Consider the following 20,316-nt stretch of genomic DNA (forward strand, 5'->3'; position numbering starts at 1 on the left):
ATTTAAAATGCATATAATAAAAAAAAAAGGACTTGGAGAAGATGAGACGCAGGTCACAGTAGTGAGCCAGCACTACATATAGGAGAAAACAGCACCACATACCTCTCATATCCAGTGACATCTTCTGGGGGACAAGATGACTAAAAATGGCGAATTGCGTGGTTTAAGTTTTTTTTTCTGTTACGGCCTTCACCGAGCGGAAATATTTTTTAATATTTTAATAGCTCACATCTTTCGGGACGTGGCGATATGTAATATGTTTATTCTTTATTGTTTGTAAATTTTATATGTAAAACTGGGAAGGGGGCCATTTAAACTTTTAGTATTTTGGTGTTTTTTTTTACTTTTTATTTAATAACCATTTCTTCCCTTAAGCCTTGTTCACACTTCAGTTATCTGATCAGTTATTTCCATCAGTTATTGTGAGCCAAAACCAGGTGCGGGTCAAAAACACAGAACTTTTCATTATACCTTATCTGTGTAGCCTCCACTCCTGGTTTTGGCTCACAAAAACTGATGTAAATAACTGATCAGATAACTGAAGTGTGAACAAGGCCTTGGGGACTAGAACCTGGATCTTTTCATCCCTTGTGCTATTCACCCTGATAGAGATCTATCAGGGTGAACAGGATCTCACACATCTCCCTGCTGCCCTGGGCTCTGTGCACACAGCAGCAGGGAGCTGAACATGGCAGCCAGGGCTTCAGTAGCGTCCTGGCTGCCATGGTAACGATCTGAGCCCCAGCACTGTAATCTGCCCCTGCCACCAATGAAGGGGATGGGACCCTGTGGCCACCATGTAACAATGGGGGGGGGGGGGACACTTGTGGCCAGTGATAATGGGGTGGGGGGGACACACTTGTGGCCAGTGATAATGGGGTGGGGGGGGGACACTTGTGGCCAGTGATAATGGGGTGGGGGGGGGACACTTGTGGCCAGTGATAATGGGGTGGGGGGGACACTTGTGGCCAGTGATAATGGGGTGGGGGGGACACTTGTGGCCAGTGATAATGGGGTGGGGGGGGACACTTGTGGCCAGTGATAATGGGGTGGGGGGTGACTTGTGGCCAGTGATAATGGGGGGGGGGGGGGCGCACTGCACCACCAATGAATGTGGGTCCAAAGAATATAAACTAAGTAGTAGGCTGCATAGAGCGGCGCCCAGGGATCTAAGTGCACTTACCATTATTCCTTGGCGCCGCTCCGTTCACCCGCTGTGGCCCCCGGTATTTTCAACATTCAGAGCAAGGAGGAGGAGACTCCAGTGTCTCTCCTTCTCCCTGACAGCAGCGCTGTCCAATCAGTGCTCAGAGCGAGGGAGTTTTTTTTTCTCCCTCGCTCTGAGCTCTGCGCTGTGATTGGACAGCGCTGCTGTCAGGGAGAAGGAGAGACACTGGAGTCTCCTCCTCCTTGCTCTGAATGTTGAAAATACCGGGGGCCACAGCGGGCGAACGGAGCGGCGCCCAGGAATAATGGTAAGTGCACTTAGATCCCTGGGCGCCGCTCTATGCAGCCTACTACTTAGTTTATATTCTTTGGACCCATGAAAGGTCCTCTTTAACTCCTATATACAATTGTCTGCAGCGGTATCACAGACCCGGCACCCGGCCTCAATAACAGGACATGCGATTTGTGGCACCTGAGGGGTTAATTGCCGCATATCGCATGCCCTGTTATTGAGGCCGGGTGCCGGGTCTGTGATACCGCTGCCTATACTTATGTTTCACATTCATTGGTGGCGCAGCGGCTACAGCTCCTCCCCTCCTCCTCCCTGCTATCTCCCCATTGGTGGTAGTGGCGGCCGCGTCACAGTGGAGAGGGAGGGACTCCTTCCTTCTCCACTGTGCTACTGTGCTGTGCTACTCAGGCTGCGCAGGATCGCGGCGGTACAGTCGCAAATGGCGACAAGACTAAAAAGTCTTGTCGCCATCTGCAAATTTTAAGGCGCATTGGCGACCGTTTTGGTCGCCATCTGGAGCCCTGCGATATCAGTACATATGTGGACACTATTCTTAGACCCTTTGTTGCCAGCTTACCCTCATACGTGAGGGATACAATTGATGTTTTGGGCTGCCTTAATGGCATCCAGTGTGAAAGAGGTACGCAATTGGCTAGCTTGGACGTAGAGGCCCTCTACAGCTCTATCCCTCCCGAGCTTGGCTGTAGAGAGGTGCTCACTTTTTTACAACAGAGGGAGGAGCATTGCAGACGGCACAATATGTTCCTAATGGAATTGTTGGATTTCATTTTGACACACAATGTGTTTGTTTGACGGACAGATTTTCCACCAGCTCAGGGGAGTCGCAATGGGCAGCACCTGTGCCCCGACTTTTGCGAATCTCTACCTGGGCTGCTGGTAAAGAGAGACGACCAGGAGCACTCTATGTCATCTGTACCCTTATGGATTAGGTACATTGATGACGTGCTGGTCCTGTGGATGGGAAGAAAGGCACGGTTTCAGGAGTTTGTCACAACCCTAAACAATAATTGTCTGGGGCTATATTTTACATCTGAAATCAGCGAGAATCAAATCTCTTTTTCTTGATCTGTCGATTACTTTCTCGATCTTCTGGCCAGATCGTGACAAATATCTTTAGGAAGCCTACCGCTACCAATATTCTCCTGAGATGGGAGAGCGGGCATCTGGCGGCCCTCAAAAGGGGTATTCCTAAAGGACAATATTTGAGGGTCAGAAGAAATTGCTCCCAATTAACTGATTTTAGATTTGCTGCTAAGGAACTACAGCAGCGATTTATTCATCGCGGTTACCCACATAAGGTGCTAAAGGAGGCTTATCAACATTCTCTAAGTACCAATAGGGACCAGTTACTCTCCCCTAAAAATAGAGAGAGTGCAGATGAGGTGGTAAGAATCATCAGGACCTATGACAAGGCCCATGAAGAAGTACGTCAAGTCCTTGCCGATAACTGGGACATTTTGAGATTAGATCCTGATATTGGTAGCCTGATCCCTCCTAAACCGGCGATTACGTATCGGCGCTGCCGGAATTTACGGGATTCTCTGTTTCATAGCATTTATCAGAGCCCCAAACATCAATCCTGGCTATGCAATACCTTAAAGGGGTTGTCCGGGTTCAGAGTTGAACCCGGACATACCCTTTTTTTCACCCAGACAGCCCCCCTGAGGTGCCGTGCGCTAACTCGCGCAGGGCACAGGCTTTTTTGTTTTCAATAACACACTGCCGGGCGGTAACGTCCGCCCGGCAGTGTGTTTGGTGACATCACCGGCTCTGAGGGGCGGGCTTTAGCTCTGCCCTAGCCGTTTTACTGGCTAGGGCAGAGCTAAATCCCGCCCATCAGTGCCGGTGCTGTCACCGGGGTTCCTGTCAGCCCCATGGAGAGCCCCGGTACGTCACCAGGGTTTTCTAAAAATGCCTTTGCCCTGCGCAATTTAGCCCAGGGCCAAGGAGAGCATTGGAGCATGAACTGCTCCGATGCTCATGTCAGGGGGGCTGCCGGGGTGAAAATGGAGGGATGTCCGGGTTCAGCTCTGAACCCGGACAATCCCTTTAATGGGTACTTTTCCATGTGGGACATGCAAGTTTTGTAAATACATCAATAAGAGCAAATCCTTCAATGGAAGTATACCCAATAAAACCTACTACACCAGATCATTCATTAATTGTAAATCAATCAGGGTGATTTACTTGCTGACGTGCACTTGTGGCATGAAATATGTCGGCAAAACGATACGCGAGTTCAGGCGGTGTATCGGTGAACAGGTCTCGGATATTACTAAGACAAATGACACACCCATAGCTACTCATGTGGCGGAGTGTCATGATGGCTGGGTGACCTCTTTGAAATTTCAGGGTATCGAACAAATGAAGAAGTCTGTAAGGGGGGGGCGATATGAACCGCTTTCTATTACAGAGATAGGCCCAGTGGATTTTTTGGTTGTACACCATGAAACCCACGGGGCCTGAATGATGCGATCTCATACACTTCCTTCAACTAGTTCCCCCGACACTGCATTGGATTTGTTACCTTCTTATGTAACCTTTCAATCAATAATTAATTAATATATATATATCACTTTGTTTACCCTGTGTCCAGTATCTCTGTATAATCCCTTCTATATTTTGATCTGCGTTTGTCATCATCCTACCTATTGTTAATATATGTCCCTATGCGTGTATTCTTAATGCCTTTTATGCATGCATTACATTCAGATTCTACATCTTATTATCTGGGATCCCCCCCCAGCCCATTTTTGTTTAATCCAGTTGTTTGTTTATAGCCGCCGAGAGTTTCCCCCATATACTTTCAGCGCTGCTGCGCTCTCCCCGTTGGGTACCTTGCTCCTCCTGCCTGACAGCTGACCGGCAATACCTGAGCTTGTTCTCCTGCCAGGTTGGCTGACTAAGTTGAGGCACGTCTTGTGGGCCGGGTTGTTTGCGTTTAAATCACAGCACTTAGGCGGCCGCTTCGTGGCCATCACAGTGCCGTGGTTCACACTAGAGCCACAAAAGCGCGCCGACTCTCAGACTAGAGAAGTGCGACTTAGGCAGGCTTTAATGTTTGGTGCTCGATTTTTTTTGAAGTGCTCCATCAATACGCACAGAAACGCGTTGAGCCGAGTATAATATACACTTTTGCCGGTGTGTTCTGATAGCTGGCTGTCTATGAGAGCCATATCGGCTGTAATCCACACCGGCTTTAGTGAGGCACCTCCCTCGAATCGTTCTCAGTGGATGGCATGGTGCACGGCCATCTGCTGGGTGACGAGCACGTATCTAAGTCGCCACACTGTTGCTCCTAATGAGCCTGGCACTGGATACTTTTCTGTCAGCCCAGAGGTGTGTTCCTTTTGGGCAGTATGATATAATGGTACAACGCACTACTCTTTCCACCATTTGCCCAATGTGAACTACTGTTACCTGGACTTCCACCTCTGGTTTCTAGGTCTTATAACTCTATTGGTCACTGACTGGCAGATATATCATGCAAATCTAATATCTAATCTATGCAGTCATAGTGACCCATACAGATTTACTTATTTTGCCACCCTACTCTATTTCACGTTTCTAGGTTATGCACCCCTATATGCATTTTAAATTAGATTACTAATACACTTTTGTTGTTTTGAGTTTTAACGTCCTTATCAACATTTGCCCTAAGCTTTATACTTAAACTAATTAAGAATCAGCCACACCTCCGGTACAAACTGGAAAGAAAAAAAGGGGTCAGTCAGCACATCCCAATGCGCATAGGCTGATTTTAATTAGTGTGAGTATATAGCTTGGCCTGCTCTCCCTCACTCACTAGAAGCCTTTTGGCACCAGGAGAAGTATAGGGTGGACTCTCATTGCATTAGTTGAGAAAAAACGCTGAGGCACACAAGATTGTCATGCGTGTCCGCGCGTCCACGTTGAAAGTCAATGGGTCCGCAGAAAAACGGAACAACGGACACGGAATTAAACAACGGTCGTGTGCATGAGGCCTTACAAAGTGACTTCAGACCTGAACTGGTCCTTAAAAATTGGGTTTTGGAAAAACATGAAGTAGACATATGGGAAATGTAATAACTATTTTAGGAGGTATCACTATCTGTTTTAAAAGCAGAGAAATTGCAAATTTTTCCAAGTTTTTGATAAATTTGGTATTTCTTTTATAAATAAAAACGAAATATTTTGGCTCAAATTTAGCACTGTCATGAAGTACAATATGTGATGAGAAACCAATCTCAGAATGGCTTGGATAAGTAAAAGCATTTTACAGTTATCACCACATAAAGTGACACGTCATATTTGCAAAAAATGGCCTGGTCCTTAAGGTGAAAAATGGCAGGGTCCTGAAGGGGTTAAGAAACCTCTGAACCAACCATACAATGACACCAGGTATCTCTAAGGAGATCAAATGATCTAATTATGCCCTATTTAGACGATGGACTTGTCATGGGAAGTTCTGCGTTACCCCTAGTAAACAGTCTGTTTTACGTTTGACAGTTGTTTTACCGCTTGGGTTGGATAATAAACTGGAAGAAATCCAGTCCTTCTCCATCAGCAAAAATACAGAAGACAATGTTTTTTTAAACTGTATATTTTTGTTCATTTAATCATATAAAACTTGCAAAGTTTTCAGCATGCCATACTCCCTCCCTGCTGCACTATACATGTAGGGCGCTGCCACTCAAAGGTCTTGTATGAACGTATGGGGGACACAAAGTGGGGAAAAAAAGACATAATAAAATAAAATCACGTGCCACTCCACAGCTTTCTGGCAATAACATTTCATACATCCCCTGTATCAAAGCATCCATTATGGATAGGGTACATAATATAAAATGTATTTTAGTTGCATGTTGTGCTTTTTAAAAATAAAATGAAAAATAAAGACAATTTTTCCCTTTTTTATGTTTTCCTGGGTATAAAAAATATAAATTAAAATGACGTATAATGATGAATAAAACTTTGTTGTAATACTGTACGGAGACTTTGTGAAGTAATAACTTCGGCTCATCGGAGCCAATACATCTCGCTCCGTATAGTATTACAACAAAGTTTTATGCGAATCGACTTTGGATGAAGCATCCAAAGTCGATTCTCTCATCCCTAGTGGCCAACGCAAATTCAAACTACACACAACCTCAGTGAAACACATAGTAATAAAGTAGTACAGATAAAAATGCTTCAAGTAAAAAACAAGGAACACAGTAGGGGTGGGCGATATAGGCGATATGCGATATAAATTTGTGCCACAATATGGATTTTGTGCATATCGCCGGACCGCGATATGATCTCGCTCTCGTCGCGCACCATGTTCTCCTGAGCCGACACAGTGGAGAAGGAGGGAGTCCCTCCCTCCCCACTGTGCGCGGCTGCCGCTAACCACCAATGAGAACAGAGTAGGAGGAGGAGGGGAGGGACTGTGGCCACTGCGCCACCAATGAATGTGCCGGCCATATCCCACAGGGTCCCCCTCCTCCCCCCCATCATTGGTGACAGTGGGCAGTTCCGATCGGAGTCCAAACAGTGTAATGCTGGGTCTCCGATCGGTTACCATGGCAGCCAGGAGTCACGCTACTGAAGTCCTGGCTGCGATGGTATGTTAGTGAGCAGCATTATACTCACGTGCGCCGTGGCCGCCGGTCACTCCTTCTTCTGTCTGTGTGGCGCATTGCTAATGCTTATAGCATTAGCAATGCGCCGCACAGACCTATGAGAAGAAGGAGCGCCCGGCGGCCACGGCACACATGAGTATAATGCTGCTCACTAACATACCATCGCAGCCAGGACTTCAGTAGCGTGACTCCTGGCTGCCATGGTAACCGATCGGAGCCCCAGCATTACACTGTTTGGACTCCGATCGGAACTGCCCACTGCCACCAATGATGGGGGGGGGGGGAGGGGGACCCTGTGGCCACTGCCACCAATGATTAATACTGGGGAGGGAGGGAGGGTGGTTTTTTAAGTTACCAGAGGGGGCTGATAAGAGGGAGAGGCTGGGGGGCGGATCAGGGGCTGGGGGGCACATGAGAGGCTGGGAGCGGATCAGAGGCTGGGGGGCGAATCAGGGGCGGATCAGGGGCTGGGGGACATATGAGAGGCTGGGGGGCGGATCAGGGGCTGGGGGACACATGAGAGGCTGGGGGGGGGCACATGAGAGGCTGGGGGGGCACATGAGGCTGGCTGCCATGGTCAGCTCCCTGCTGTTGTGTGCACAAAGCACAGGACAGCAGGGAGAGTGTAAAGTCCTATTCACCCTAATAGAGCTCTATTAGGGTGAATATGACAAAAGGGTTCTAGCCCTTAAGAAGGCTAATAGTTATTAAATAAAAAGTAAAAAAAAAAAAGTTTAAACACCCCCCTCCCCCAATATAGAAAACAATATATCGCGATATATATCGCATATCGCACATGCTTAAAATTATATTGCAATATAGATTTTAGGCCATATCGCCCACCCCTAGAACACAGTGTTACATAATTTATTTTTTTGCCACCTTTTTGTCAACACAGAAAAACTGCAATGAAAGTCCCCCATACACATGTATTGAATTGTAGTTTGTGCAGAATCTGAATGTGGATTACTTTCTTTTTCATTTGCTTGTAAACTATGTAAAAATTGATGAAGATTTTTAACAAAGACCAACTGAAAAAACGATTTTTAACCCAAAATGAGTAAAACGCAATGATAAAATAATTGCCTCCAAAAGGGTCTGTAGCCTTTAACGCCTAATATATCCCATGCCTTTACATGCCTCACTGTCACGAGGCGATCAGTTATTCACTTCCCGGTCAGTGGTTTTAATGTTATGACAGATTGGTGTATATTGCTAAGGTGGAAAGTGTTTACGCGTCGCAGAGCCATTATGACCTGCCAGCAATAATCTTTTGGAGCGAATTGAAAATCCATATGCATCTTATCAACGATTTATCAGCCAACAAGGGACACTGACATATTTATAATTTTTCTCCTCTTCTAAAAAATTTTTTCCATCTTCTGCAAAACTCTGTTCTTGCCGACTGCCCAATGTCCTAGTATTATCAGGCCTCCAGAATTGTCATTATCCTCATGTGAATTAGTTGCCTGCTGTGTTCTGGTTGCCCCTCACAGATGTGAGATGATACAAAATATCAGCAGTGATGTCAGTGAAAAGAAAACAGCATGAGATATGATGTTTTCTGCCGTTGTACGTGACCTGAAAGCTGAATTCCACTTGCAAAACCACTTTTCTGTAACCCAGTAATAAACACCTTACCTCCTGCAGCTGTATATTCAGCAAACCTCTTTTCCCTCTGTGCACACTGTCTGACATAAATTGTGCCAGTAGTAACAAGTACTTGTTCACGCAGCATTTTTCTGCGCATATTCTACCTTCCATTGTTTTGAAAACCCTCTCGCATCCTTTCTTGCCTCAGTTTCCACAAGAAAACAGACCAAAAACTGCGGTAGGTTTCCGTCCATACCGGCATTAGCCCCTTGAATGGTGTTAATTCAGGGTCAGACCCAGGCCATTCAAGCTACAAACCCACAAAGCTGTAGATTCAGTGAAAAATAAAAGTAGAATTTTTCCACCGTGCATGTGTGAACACACCCTAAATGTCCCACAATTAGTATTTGGTCAATGGCACTGGCAGTTACAGTATTTCAGCAGTGTGTCATTTACAGGTGAATTTTTTTTTTGCTTTGTAAAACTTTGTAAAACTTTACTCGTTGCAGTGTGAAGCCAGAATTGTGATTCAGGAGTCCAGTGTCTTTATGAGCTGCAGGTTTTTTCGAACCCTTGCTGCTGATTGACAGCTTTCTACCTATGGGAGAAGACTGTGAATCAGCAGCAGTGGTAGTGGTTTGCAGCTCATGCCTTAGAATGCTGCCAATCAGTTTGAGAAGGCACAGGCACTCCTGTGAGCTCTGCAGCCTTCTCGCAGCTTACCAAGCACAGCGCTGTACATTGTATAGCGGATGTGCCTGGTATCGCAGCTTAAAGAGGACCTTTCATCAGGCTAGCTCTAGTCTAATTATTATCCTACCTTATAGGGCGGACCCCACTGATGCCATGGCATTTTTTTTTTTTTTTTCTTCAGAACCCCCCGTTTATCCGCTATGGCCCGGTATATTTTGGTGCCTTATATTATAATAAGGCGACTCGTTTATACTAGGCGGAGACTTGAATTTTCCCTGGGAGTGGTTATCTTCTCCCTGGCTGTGAGCGCATCCAATCAGAGTGCCCCGCTCTTAGCCAGGGAGAATGAGCTCAAGTTCTCGCGAGAACTTGAGTGTGTAGACATCCTTGAGCTCATTCTCCGTGGCTAAGAGCGGGCGCTCTGATTGGATGCACTCACAGCCAGGGAGAAGATAACCACTCCTAGGGAAAATACAATTCTCTGCCTAGTATAACCGAGTCGCCTCATTATAATATAAGGCGCCAAAATATACGGGGCCAGCAGAGGACGAACAGGGGGTCGCCCCCTATAAAGGTAGGATAATAATTAAACTAGAGCTAGCCTGATTAAATGTCCTCTTTAACCCATTTACTTCTATGGGGCTGAGCTGCACATACAGCACTGCTACACACATACAGCACTGCTACACACATACAGCACTGCTACACACATACAGCACTGCTACACATATACAGCACTGCTATACACACATACAGATACATTACATACATGCAGCTCTGCTACACACATGCAGCTCTGCTACACACATGCACCTATACAGTTCTGTTACACACAAACACACATCTTTAATAAAAACTCATATTTCCCTACACCAGTGCTGGCTGTATAGTCTTCCTGCTCTGGCTCCTCCCATTGATGACATCATCAAAGGTCCTTAAGCTGTACTGGACTTCTCATCTACTTTCATTACAGCATAGGACCTTCTTCCCCAAGCGCTGAACAAATGGTTCTCCTACATGCCAACTCTCTCACTGATCGGCAAAGCTGTGCATGTGCTCTCTGCCGGATCATTAAGGAAGCAGATGGGGGTCTGGCCATGCTGGATCTCCCTGACCCTTTATAAGACGCAGGCACTTTTTAGGAAGATTTTTGTCGACATGTGTCGCCCAACATTTTTTATAATGATAGTCTATGGTGTCGCACTGCGACATGCTGCAACTGCAACACAACAGTAGCAAAAAATCCATCCAAGATGGATTTTTCTGCGACTGTCGCATCACAGTATGTCTCATTGCAACACCATAGACTATCATTATAAAAATTGTCACGCGACACTTGTTGCAGTGTAGTGTTGCCCTATGTGTCGAGCGACACATGTCGTCGTGTAGCCCTAGCCTTATAAAGCAAAAAGTATGTTAAATTAGACAAATCTTACTGCACAGGGGAAATTAAGACTGGTGTAAAAAGCCGGTGTCAGTAAATGTGCCCCCAAAGTCTTATATACTATAATAGATTAGGAGGCAATGTTAATAGGTAGTCAAAGACCTTCATTGCCAGAGTCAGAGCCTGTCACAGTGGGGAGTGCGGTAAACCCCCACCGTACAATGTCAGGGAAGAAGGGAATGCCACCAGGCCAGAAACCAAGGATAAGGGAGCAGGTCACCTCCTATGGCGTCCCTAATCCTCGCCCTAACTCCTCACAGTATGAGCGGACCTGGATGGTAGGACGGCTCATACCCAGGAAACCTAGAGCCCTATTAACCCTGATGATCCCTGGTAGTAAAGTAAGGGCCAGAGATGACCTGTTCTTCTAAGAAACGGAAGAGCAGGAGTCTCTGCAGGCCTAACAGCAAGGAGAGGAGCAGACAGCAAGCAGAGGACAAACTCGACAGGTAAGTCTCCTGTGGCAGAATGACAACAGACCACAGGACCACAACGTCACTTACCTGCCCAGAACAACAAAAGGAACGAGTCGTACAGTACAGTACAGTACAAACACAGGAGCAGTAGTAACTGCCTGGACCACCATGCAGCAAGATGCATGGTGGACCCAGACAGCACTGCTTAACTGAATACTGGTTCCCCCTCCGGGATCCCCCTTCAGAGGTATAGACAAACAGGGGAAATGTCAAACAACCATGCTGGACTACAAACACCAAATAGACCGGACATGGACTATCAAATGACATACAACAAACACCCTGTACATCACACACCATACTCAAAACAACAAGTGAGGATAGGTAAAGGAATAGAAACAAAGGGAAGACAAGGGGATGACATCGATGTCAAACTAGGATAGCCCTCAGATAGCATCCAAGAATGGAGCAAGCTCCTTCACAAACAAAGGCAGACATAACAATGATCTCAGTCTCACAGCAACAGTATATGGAGAGACCTGAGACCACACACAGCTCCACCTTGCTCACACCTTAACCCCGTGCACACCAGAAAGGAAGGGCAACAGCCTTAAAGGTAAAGCACACATGCATGCAATACAACAACACGTTGCCACCGGCAACCAGAATGCGTGGCGAAAGTGTCACGGCAAACTACCTCCAAGCCGTGACAGAGCATCAAGAGTGCCTCTGAATTATGCAGTAAGACAAAAATTTTAACATTGTATTTAGCATGTGGATCATACTGACATAATGGACCAAAGGGACAATTGACTTTAATGGCAGTCATATTCATCACATCAAGCCTAGATAAAATAATGAGGGATATTTATAAAAGCTGTTACGCCAGTTCTGTGGAGTTAAATTGTCAAATTCTTTGGCCCACGTGACAATTTGCACAAAGTATATCCACTTTTGGTTTCCCACACCACTTTCAGAAATGGAGTGAGAAGTTGGTCTGTTTTAAGGTGCATTTATTATGTGCTACACTGTTATATGTCGTAGAAAATGTCGCAGCCAATTGCAAATTACATCAGGTAACCCCCTGGTGTATAATCACATAGAAACGTGAAGTCACATTACATGAGTGTCGAAGTGATAAAAACCATTGCCATCTCATAAATTTGGCAGAGCACAAAAAGACAAAGGCAGACTTAAAAGTGGCAATATAAAACAGCGCAATTGAAAAATATTCCCCAATATCTTTAACACTTGTGGAAAGATAGAAGAAATATAATTTGTATAGATTTCTACTCACAAAAAAAATAGATTCTTGGGCTTGTTATTGCCTTTCATGTTAAATTAGCAGTAGTGCAGCCATCAACGTAACATGTATGCAGGACGATGACTTGAACAGATGTCTAAAATAAAAAAAATTCTCATCATAGTCCTTAAGGACTCGGGAAACATGCCGTACCAATACGTCATGTGTCTTTAAGGGGTTAAGGACTTAGGATGTACCGGTACGCCATGTTTGCCGAGTCCTTAAGGACCCAGGGCGTACTGGTACGTCCTAAGTTTAAAACTAGTTTGCGGCGCTGCGGGGGTTAATCGGAACAGGATGTCCGCTGAAATCATTCAGCGGGCATCCTGTCACGGGGGGGGGGGGGGTCGCGATCGCCGCAAACCAAAGGTCAATTCAGACCTGCGGTTTGCGGCTTTTACCTTATGCGGCGGCGGTGATCGGAGGTGCCATCGGGTCCCCATGCGGCTGTAGGGGGGACCCGATGGCATGGAAGGCAGCGCAATGCCTTCCTTAGGCATCTGCGCTGCCTTCCGGTGACAAGCCTGTGAGATCCAGCCCCCTGCCTGTGAGATCCTTTCCTTCTGCGCCCTGCCGTGTGCCCGTACAGCAGTTTACGACCACATATGGGGTGTTTCTGTAAACTACAGAATCAGGGCCATAAATATTGAGTTTTGTTTGGCTGTTAACCCTTGCTTTGTTATTGGGAAAAATGGATTAAAATGGAAAATTTGCCAAAAAATTCAAATTCTGAAATTTCATCTCCATTTGCCAATAACTCTTGTGAAACACGTAAAGGGTTAACAATGTTTGTAAAATCTGTTTTGAATACCTTAAGGGGTGTAGTTTATAGAAGGGGTGGTTTCTATTATGTAAGCCTCGCAAAGTGACTTCAGACCTGAACTGGTCCCTAAAAATTGGGTTTTTGAAAATTTCAGAAAAATTTCAAGATTTGCTTCTAAACTTCTATACCTTGTAACATCCCCAAAAAATAAAATATCATTCCCAAAATGATCCAAACATGAAGTAGACATATGGGGAATGTAAAGTAATAACTATTTTTGGAGGTATTACTATGTATTATAGAAGTAGAGAAATTGAAACTTGGAAATTAGCAATTTTTTTACAAATTTTTGGTAAATTTGGTATTTTTTTATAAATATAAATTAATTTTTTTGACTTCATTTTACCAGTGTCATGAAGTACAATATGTGACGAAAAAACAATCTCCGAATGGCCTGGATAAGGCAAAGCGTTTTAAAGTTATCACCACTTAAAGTGACACTGGTCAGATTTGCAAAAAATGGCCAAGTCCTTAAGGTGAAATAGGGCTTAGTCCTTAAGGGGTTAATGTTGTTAGCTTTATTAACTGATTCTTGAAACATTTTTAGCAGGTTTCACAAATTGTAGAGAATTAGGTAATGGTTATTCACAAGGTTTCTGCCATAGAAAAGTTGCAAATTTTTGTGCAAGGCTCATCTTTTCCCACTTTTTATGGTGTGCGTGCCACTTTTTAAAATAGAGGACCGGAGGTTCGGAAGCCTATGCTGCCCAACAAATTTAAGATAACTTATCCCAAAAAAGTGGTGTAAATAAACCTGAAATCTACACCAGTTCCCAACTGGTGTAGCTTTTGGCTTCTGGGGCATGGGTCTCACTTGTGCATGCCTCTTAATCATTTTGGTTCATCTTATGCCAGTAGGCTTTATACTGCCTTAGTAAATATGCACTGTTTAGTTTTATGTTGGATACTGTGTTCGTAGGTTATTATAGATGTCATTCTGCAGAAGCTTAAAGTGGTTATCCCATGATTACTGTAAAAAATGAAAATCATGTGTCATATAGTGCATGATCATCTCTAACAAAGCTAGATTCAGCCCTGTACCTCTCATTGAACCAGAGAGATCCCCATTGATTCATTGTGTTGCTCTGTTAGATTTATATTAAGCTGGCAGCTCAAGGTTTATGTCCAGCTCGGGGTGTGTGTCCTTTCTGCTGCAACACTCTCCCTACCACAGCTCAGGAGGCAGTTGAAGGGTGGAACTGAGCATGTGCATCCACCTCAGTGAGGACAGAGAAATAGGAAAAAAAAAAGTGGTGTTATACAGATACATTTTATTGAATAACTCAGTGGCTATGCAAATTTTTGAAATTACTTTCAATTACAAAAGTATTCAGATCCAGATGCTGGTTTGAAAACGGCAGAATATCTTTGTGGGACAGCCCCTTTGACTTTCTACCCATATTTGCATATTAGAATAAAAGTGATGATACTGTAATAAACTAAAACTGTAAAGCCCTGTAACAGCTCCAACCTGACCAGTAATTTTACATAGCATGAACACATATAAAACAACAGTTCATATGTTCTTAATTTCACCAACTTATTCGACCACTTCCAATGTTCACCATGGGCCCCCAACAGACTCGCATCCTGGCCTGCTGTCCTAGCCCTCCATATTAGAATCTGCCATTGTACACGAGGATCTATCTCCCGTTTTTTTTTTTAATACTTTCATATATGTGCTCGTTTGAAAATGATGCTGAGTGCGAATTTTTGATTGACATGAGCATGATTCTTTTTCAGGATTGGTCTATAATGTCACTCCTTACATGGAATACCATCCTGGGGGTGAGGAGGAGCTCATGAAAGCAGCTGGAATAGATGGCACTCAACTTTTTGATCAGGTACAGTGGAAACACAATGTTAGCCATTCTGTTTAAAATCATAACATATTCTGCAGATAAATTCCTCTCAACGTTGCATTCATTGTTGTTGACAAGGTCAGAATTGCAAAGAAATAGTAGTTTTTGGCAGCAAGAGTAGTACTGCATGTTGTGCTAGTCTTGCCCCCAAAGTGCTGATAACCCGCTGGAAGGCTCCAATGCAGGTGTAAACACGCCAACATCAAAAGATGTGTGCCCTCCTGGCATCACTGACTATTCCCTATTACTTTAATCACTTCTACTTTATTCACAGGACTGTAATTTTTGCTCCACATTCGGTCCGCATTTTTTTGCGGATCAGGTGCGGACCCATTCATTTCAATAGTTGAGCAAAAAAAGTGGACAGCACACCGTGTGGTGCCCGCCTCTGTATATTCATTCCACAGCCCTGCAAAAAAGATAGAGCGTGTCCTATTCTTGTCCGTTTTGCAGACAAAAATAGGCATTGTTACAATTGGTCTGTAAAAAACTGATGCAACACGGATGTCATCCATATTTTTGGCGGACCGCAAAATACATATGGTCGTGTAAATGGTACCTTATACTGAGGAGTGAATTGGTAAACAGAGCTAAACTAGGAAATGTCTGATTTCCAAACTTGACTTGGAGTCTCCAGCCCATCCATTGTTTCTGAAAATGACTGAGAGTCATCTCCAAAGGACAAAAGAAACTGTTATACGCCATACGTCATTGTGTCTGATTAAACTATTCTCACCTATGAATGAATTGAAGATTTGTCTTAACTGGTATTATTCTACCTATTTGACTAATCCAAATCCTTGTGACCTGAAAATGAACAAAAAGATCTGTTTGGGAATGTGTTCAAGAGAGTTAACTATTGTCTGTCAGGGTTTTCTTAGAATTCTGATTTATTGGGCATCTGTGAATTTTCCACTCGAAGGTCCGGAATACTAGTTAAACAAGATATACACAGTGTCCCTTATGGATGGCATACACTGGCTACGTTCCATTAGGGGGTGACGCTCTTTGGTTAAAACCGTATAAAAGCTAGACCGTTTCAGCAAGCCATGGAAGTTCACCTGTGCGAGAGACGTCCTTGCGTAGGAGAGTTGGTGTCTTCCCAATCGAGTCTCTGATTGCTTTAGCTGAAACGAACTTCCCAGCTGATGGGTGGCTGTCAGATGATGTTAAAGGGAACCTGTCATCAACCTTATGCTGACCTCACTGAGGATAGCATAAAATAGTGACAGAAATGCTGATTTCAGCGATGTGTCACTCATTAGCTAAAAGTAAGCGGTTGCTGAGAACCAGCATTATAATCATTGCAGCCCAGGCCTGGAAAAGAGTCACGGCCACCTGAGAAGAGTCCTGGTTATTATAATCTCCTGCTCTCTCACCCATCTGCTGATGGTTGGCAGTTCTCTCCTAGAGAGAAAGGGAGAAAACTAGGTAGAAGCCGGTCAGTCATCAGCAGATGGGCAGGAGAGCAGGAGATCATGAATAACCAGGACTCTTCTCAGGTGGTCGGGACTCTTTTCCAGGCCCAGTCTGCAATGATTGTGATGTTGGTTCTCGGCAACCACTTACTTGTAACTTTCAAAATGACAGACCGCTGAAATCAACTCACCTGTCTCTGCTTTATGCTGCCGTTAGTATGGGCAGCACAAAGTTGATGACAGGTTCCCTTTAACTAAATTGGTGATGTAGGTATCTTCATTCTGGATGTAGTCAGGACTCTAGATGAAGTGTGGATGTAATTATGTGTTATGTTTTAGCTACCGTAACCCTTATTGTAAAAAGCATATAAAAAAACATAGTACCACAAGATCGGTCTATGCATTTTGAACTAGATAGTTTTTAATCATGACCTAACTGAATATATGGTAACACACTATTTAAAATATGCAACAAGTCACATGATCAGAATTGCACAAGTGTTGACTGATTGGTCAAAAAAATTAAGAACATGCCTTTATCCAGAGGGATTAATAATGTGATTTCACACTCTTGCAAGGCTGCTAATCCTAGGGGTGGGCCATATGGCCTAAAATCTATATTGCGATATAATTTGAAGTAGGGGTGGGCGATATGGCTTAAAATCTATATTGCAATATAATTTTAAGCATGTGCGATGTGCGACATATATCGCTATATATTGTTTTCTATATTTGGGGGGGGGGGTTTAAATTTTATTTATTTTTACTTTTTATTTAATAACTTTTGGCATATTCACCCTAAATGTGAATAGGACTTTACACTCTCCCTGCTGCCCTGTGCTTTGTGGACACAACAGCAGGGAGCTGACCATGGCAGCCAGCCTCTCATGTGCCCCCCAGCCTCTGATCCGCCCCCCAGCCCCTGATCCGCCCCCCAGCCTCTCGTGCCCCCCAGCCCCTGATCCGCCTCCCAGCCTCTCATGTGCCCCCCCAGCCTCTCATGTGCCCCCAGCCTCTGATCCGCCCCCCCAGCCTCTGATCCGCCCCCCCAGCCTCTGATCCGCCCCCCCAGCCTCTGATCAGCCCTGTCTCTAATAAAACTGGGAATATTTTTCACAATTTGCAGAAGGTAGAAATTAACCCATGCCCCCTGTCTTTTCCCCGCTGTCCCTATTCCAGTAGCAATGGGCTTAAGGAGGGGTGGGGGACATTTTTTGTGCTCTTTGAGCAGCGAGTGGAAATAGGTATTGTAGGACACTGTACCTACAAATAGTCAGCTGTTTTTGATTTAAAAAAAATACCCAATTCTAAGCCCTCCATCAAAAATTGTTTAATCTTATTTTGAACCAACTCACCAACTCAACCACAGACCTTAAGATAAGTATTAAAGGGGTTGTCTCACTTCAGTAAGTGGCATTTATCATGTACAGAAAGTTTAAGGCCTCTTTCACACGGGCGTTGCGGGAACACGAGCGATTTTTCCGCACGAGTGCAAAACATTGTAATGCGTTTTGCACTCACGTGAGAAAAATCGCGCATGTTTGGTACCCAAACCCGAACCTCCTCACAGAAGTTCGGGCTTGGGATCGGTGTTCTGTAGATTGTATTATTTTCTCTTATAACATGGTTATAAGGGAAAATAATAGCATTCTGAATACAAAATGCATAGTAAAATAGCGCTGGAGGGCTTAAAAAAATTTTTAATTTTTTTTTAACTCGCCTTAATCCACTTGATCGGTGAGCCGGCATCTCCTTCTGTCTTCATCTTAGCTGTGTGGAGCAACAGGACCTGTGGTGACGTCACTCCGGTCATCACATGATCCATCACATGATCTTTTACCATGGTGATGGATCATGTGATGGACCATGTGATGACCGGAGTGACGTCACCACAGGTCCTGTTGCTCCACACAGCTAAGATGAAGACAGGAGGAGATGCCGGCTCTGCGATCAAGTGGATTAAGGTGAGTTAAATATTATTATTTATTTTTTTTAACCCCTCCAGAGCTATTTTACTATGTATTCAGAATGCTATTATTTTCCCTTATAACCATGTTATAAGGGGAAATAATAATGATCGGGTCTCCATCCCGATCGTCTCCTAGCAACCGTGCGTTAAAATCGCACCGCATCCGCACTTCTATGGGGCCTGCGTTGCGTGAAAAACGCTTAAAATATAGAGCATGCTGCGATTTCCACGCAACGCACAAGTGATGCGTGAAAATCACCGCTCATGTGAACAGCCCCATAGAAATGAATGGGTCCGGATTCAGTGCGGGTGCAATGCGTTCAACTCGCGCATTGCACCCACACGGAAAACTCGCTCGTGTGAAAGAAGCCTAATACAAGCCACTTACTAATGTATTGTTATTATCCATATTGCTTCCTTTGCTGGCTTTATTCATTTTTCCACCACATTATACACTTCTCGTTTCCATGGTTACAGACCACCCTGCAATCCATCAATGGTGGTCATGCTTGCACACTTTAGGAAAAAAGAGTCAGCCTCTTTGGTGGCTGTGACCGTGGGAGTGCACATAGGCCAGTGCTTTTTCCTATATTGTGCAAGCACGACCACCACTGAGAGATTGCAGGGTGGTCTGTAACCATGGAAACGAGAAGTGTATAATGTGATGGAAAAATGAATCCAGCCAGCAAAGGAAGCAATATGGATAATAACAATACATTAGTAAGTGCTTTGTATTAACATTCTCTACATGATAAATGCTACTTACTGAAGTGAGACAACCCCTTTAAGAGGTATAGTGAGACAACCCCTTTAACATCATCTAGCAGAATTTGATTTGAAATCACGACCATTCCACCCTTGTCTGCTGCTCTAACCAGCAGATCAGGGTTGGACTTCAGCTCCTTGATTGGCAAGCACTTTGTATGGCTTAGGATACTTTCACACTGGCGTTTCTGGGTCCGCTTGTGAGATCCGTTTCAAGGCTCTCACAAGCATCCCAAAACTGATCAGTTCAGCCCCAATGCATTCTGAATGGACAAGGATTCCTTTCAGAATGCATCACTTTGGCTCCATTCCGCCTCCATTCCGCTCTGGAGGCGGACACCAAAACGCTGCCTGCAGCATTTTGCCGTCCGCCTGACGATGCGGAGCCAAACGGATCCATCCTGACTTACAATGTAAGTCAATGGGGACGGATCCGTTTTCACTGACACAATATGGTGCAATTAAAAACTGATCCGTCTCCTATTGACTTTCAATGTAAGTTTTATCCGTTTTGTATCCGTTTTGACTTAGACTTTTTTTTTTTTTAAGATTAATGCAAACGGATCCGTTCTAAACGGATACAAGCGTTTGCATTATCGGTGCAGATCCGTCTGTGCAGATACAAGATGGATCCACACCAAACGCAGGTGTGAAAGTCAGGAGTTTTTTCACCTGTTTGGCTAAGTTTCACTAGATCTTTCTCCACTACCATATTTTTCTGACTATAAGGCCCCTTGCAGACAAGCGGGTATTCTGCGCGGGTGCAATGCATGATGCGAACGCATTGCGCCCACACGGAATGCGGACCCATTCATTTCAATGGGTCTGTGTACATGTGCGTTGGTTTTCACACATCACTTGAGCATTGCGTGAAAATCTCAGCATGTTCTATATTCTGTGATTTTCACGCAGCGCTGGCCCCATAGAAGTGAATGGAGCTGTGTGAA

At 44.6% G+C, this 20,316-nt stretch overlaps 1 protein-coding gene across 2 annotated transcripts in view; it reads left to right on the top strand.

Annotated features, from left to right (window-relative positions):
* The window catches only part of LOC120998159 (cytochrome b5 reductase 4), a 352,348-nt gene that overhangs the window by 63,727 nt on the left and 268,305 nt on the right, over positions 1-20,316 (top strand). For both annotated transcript variants that reach the window (XM_040428717.1, XM_040428718.1), the window contains exon 3: positions 15,099-15,199. In XM_040428717.1, coding sequence (XP_040284651.1) covers positions 15,099-15,199 — 101 coding nt within the window. The remainder of the gene's footprint in view (positions 1-15,098; positions 15,200-20,316) is intronic.

This window comes from Bufo bufo, chromosome 4, assembly GCF_905171765.1.
Source record: "Bufo bufo chromosome 4, aBufBuf1.1, whole genome shotgun sequence".
Lineage (NCBI taxonomy): Eukaryota > Metazoa > Chordata > Amphibia > Anura > Bufonidae > Bufo > Bufo bufo.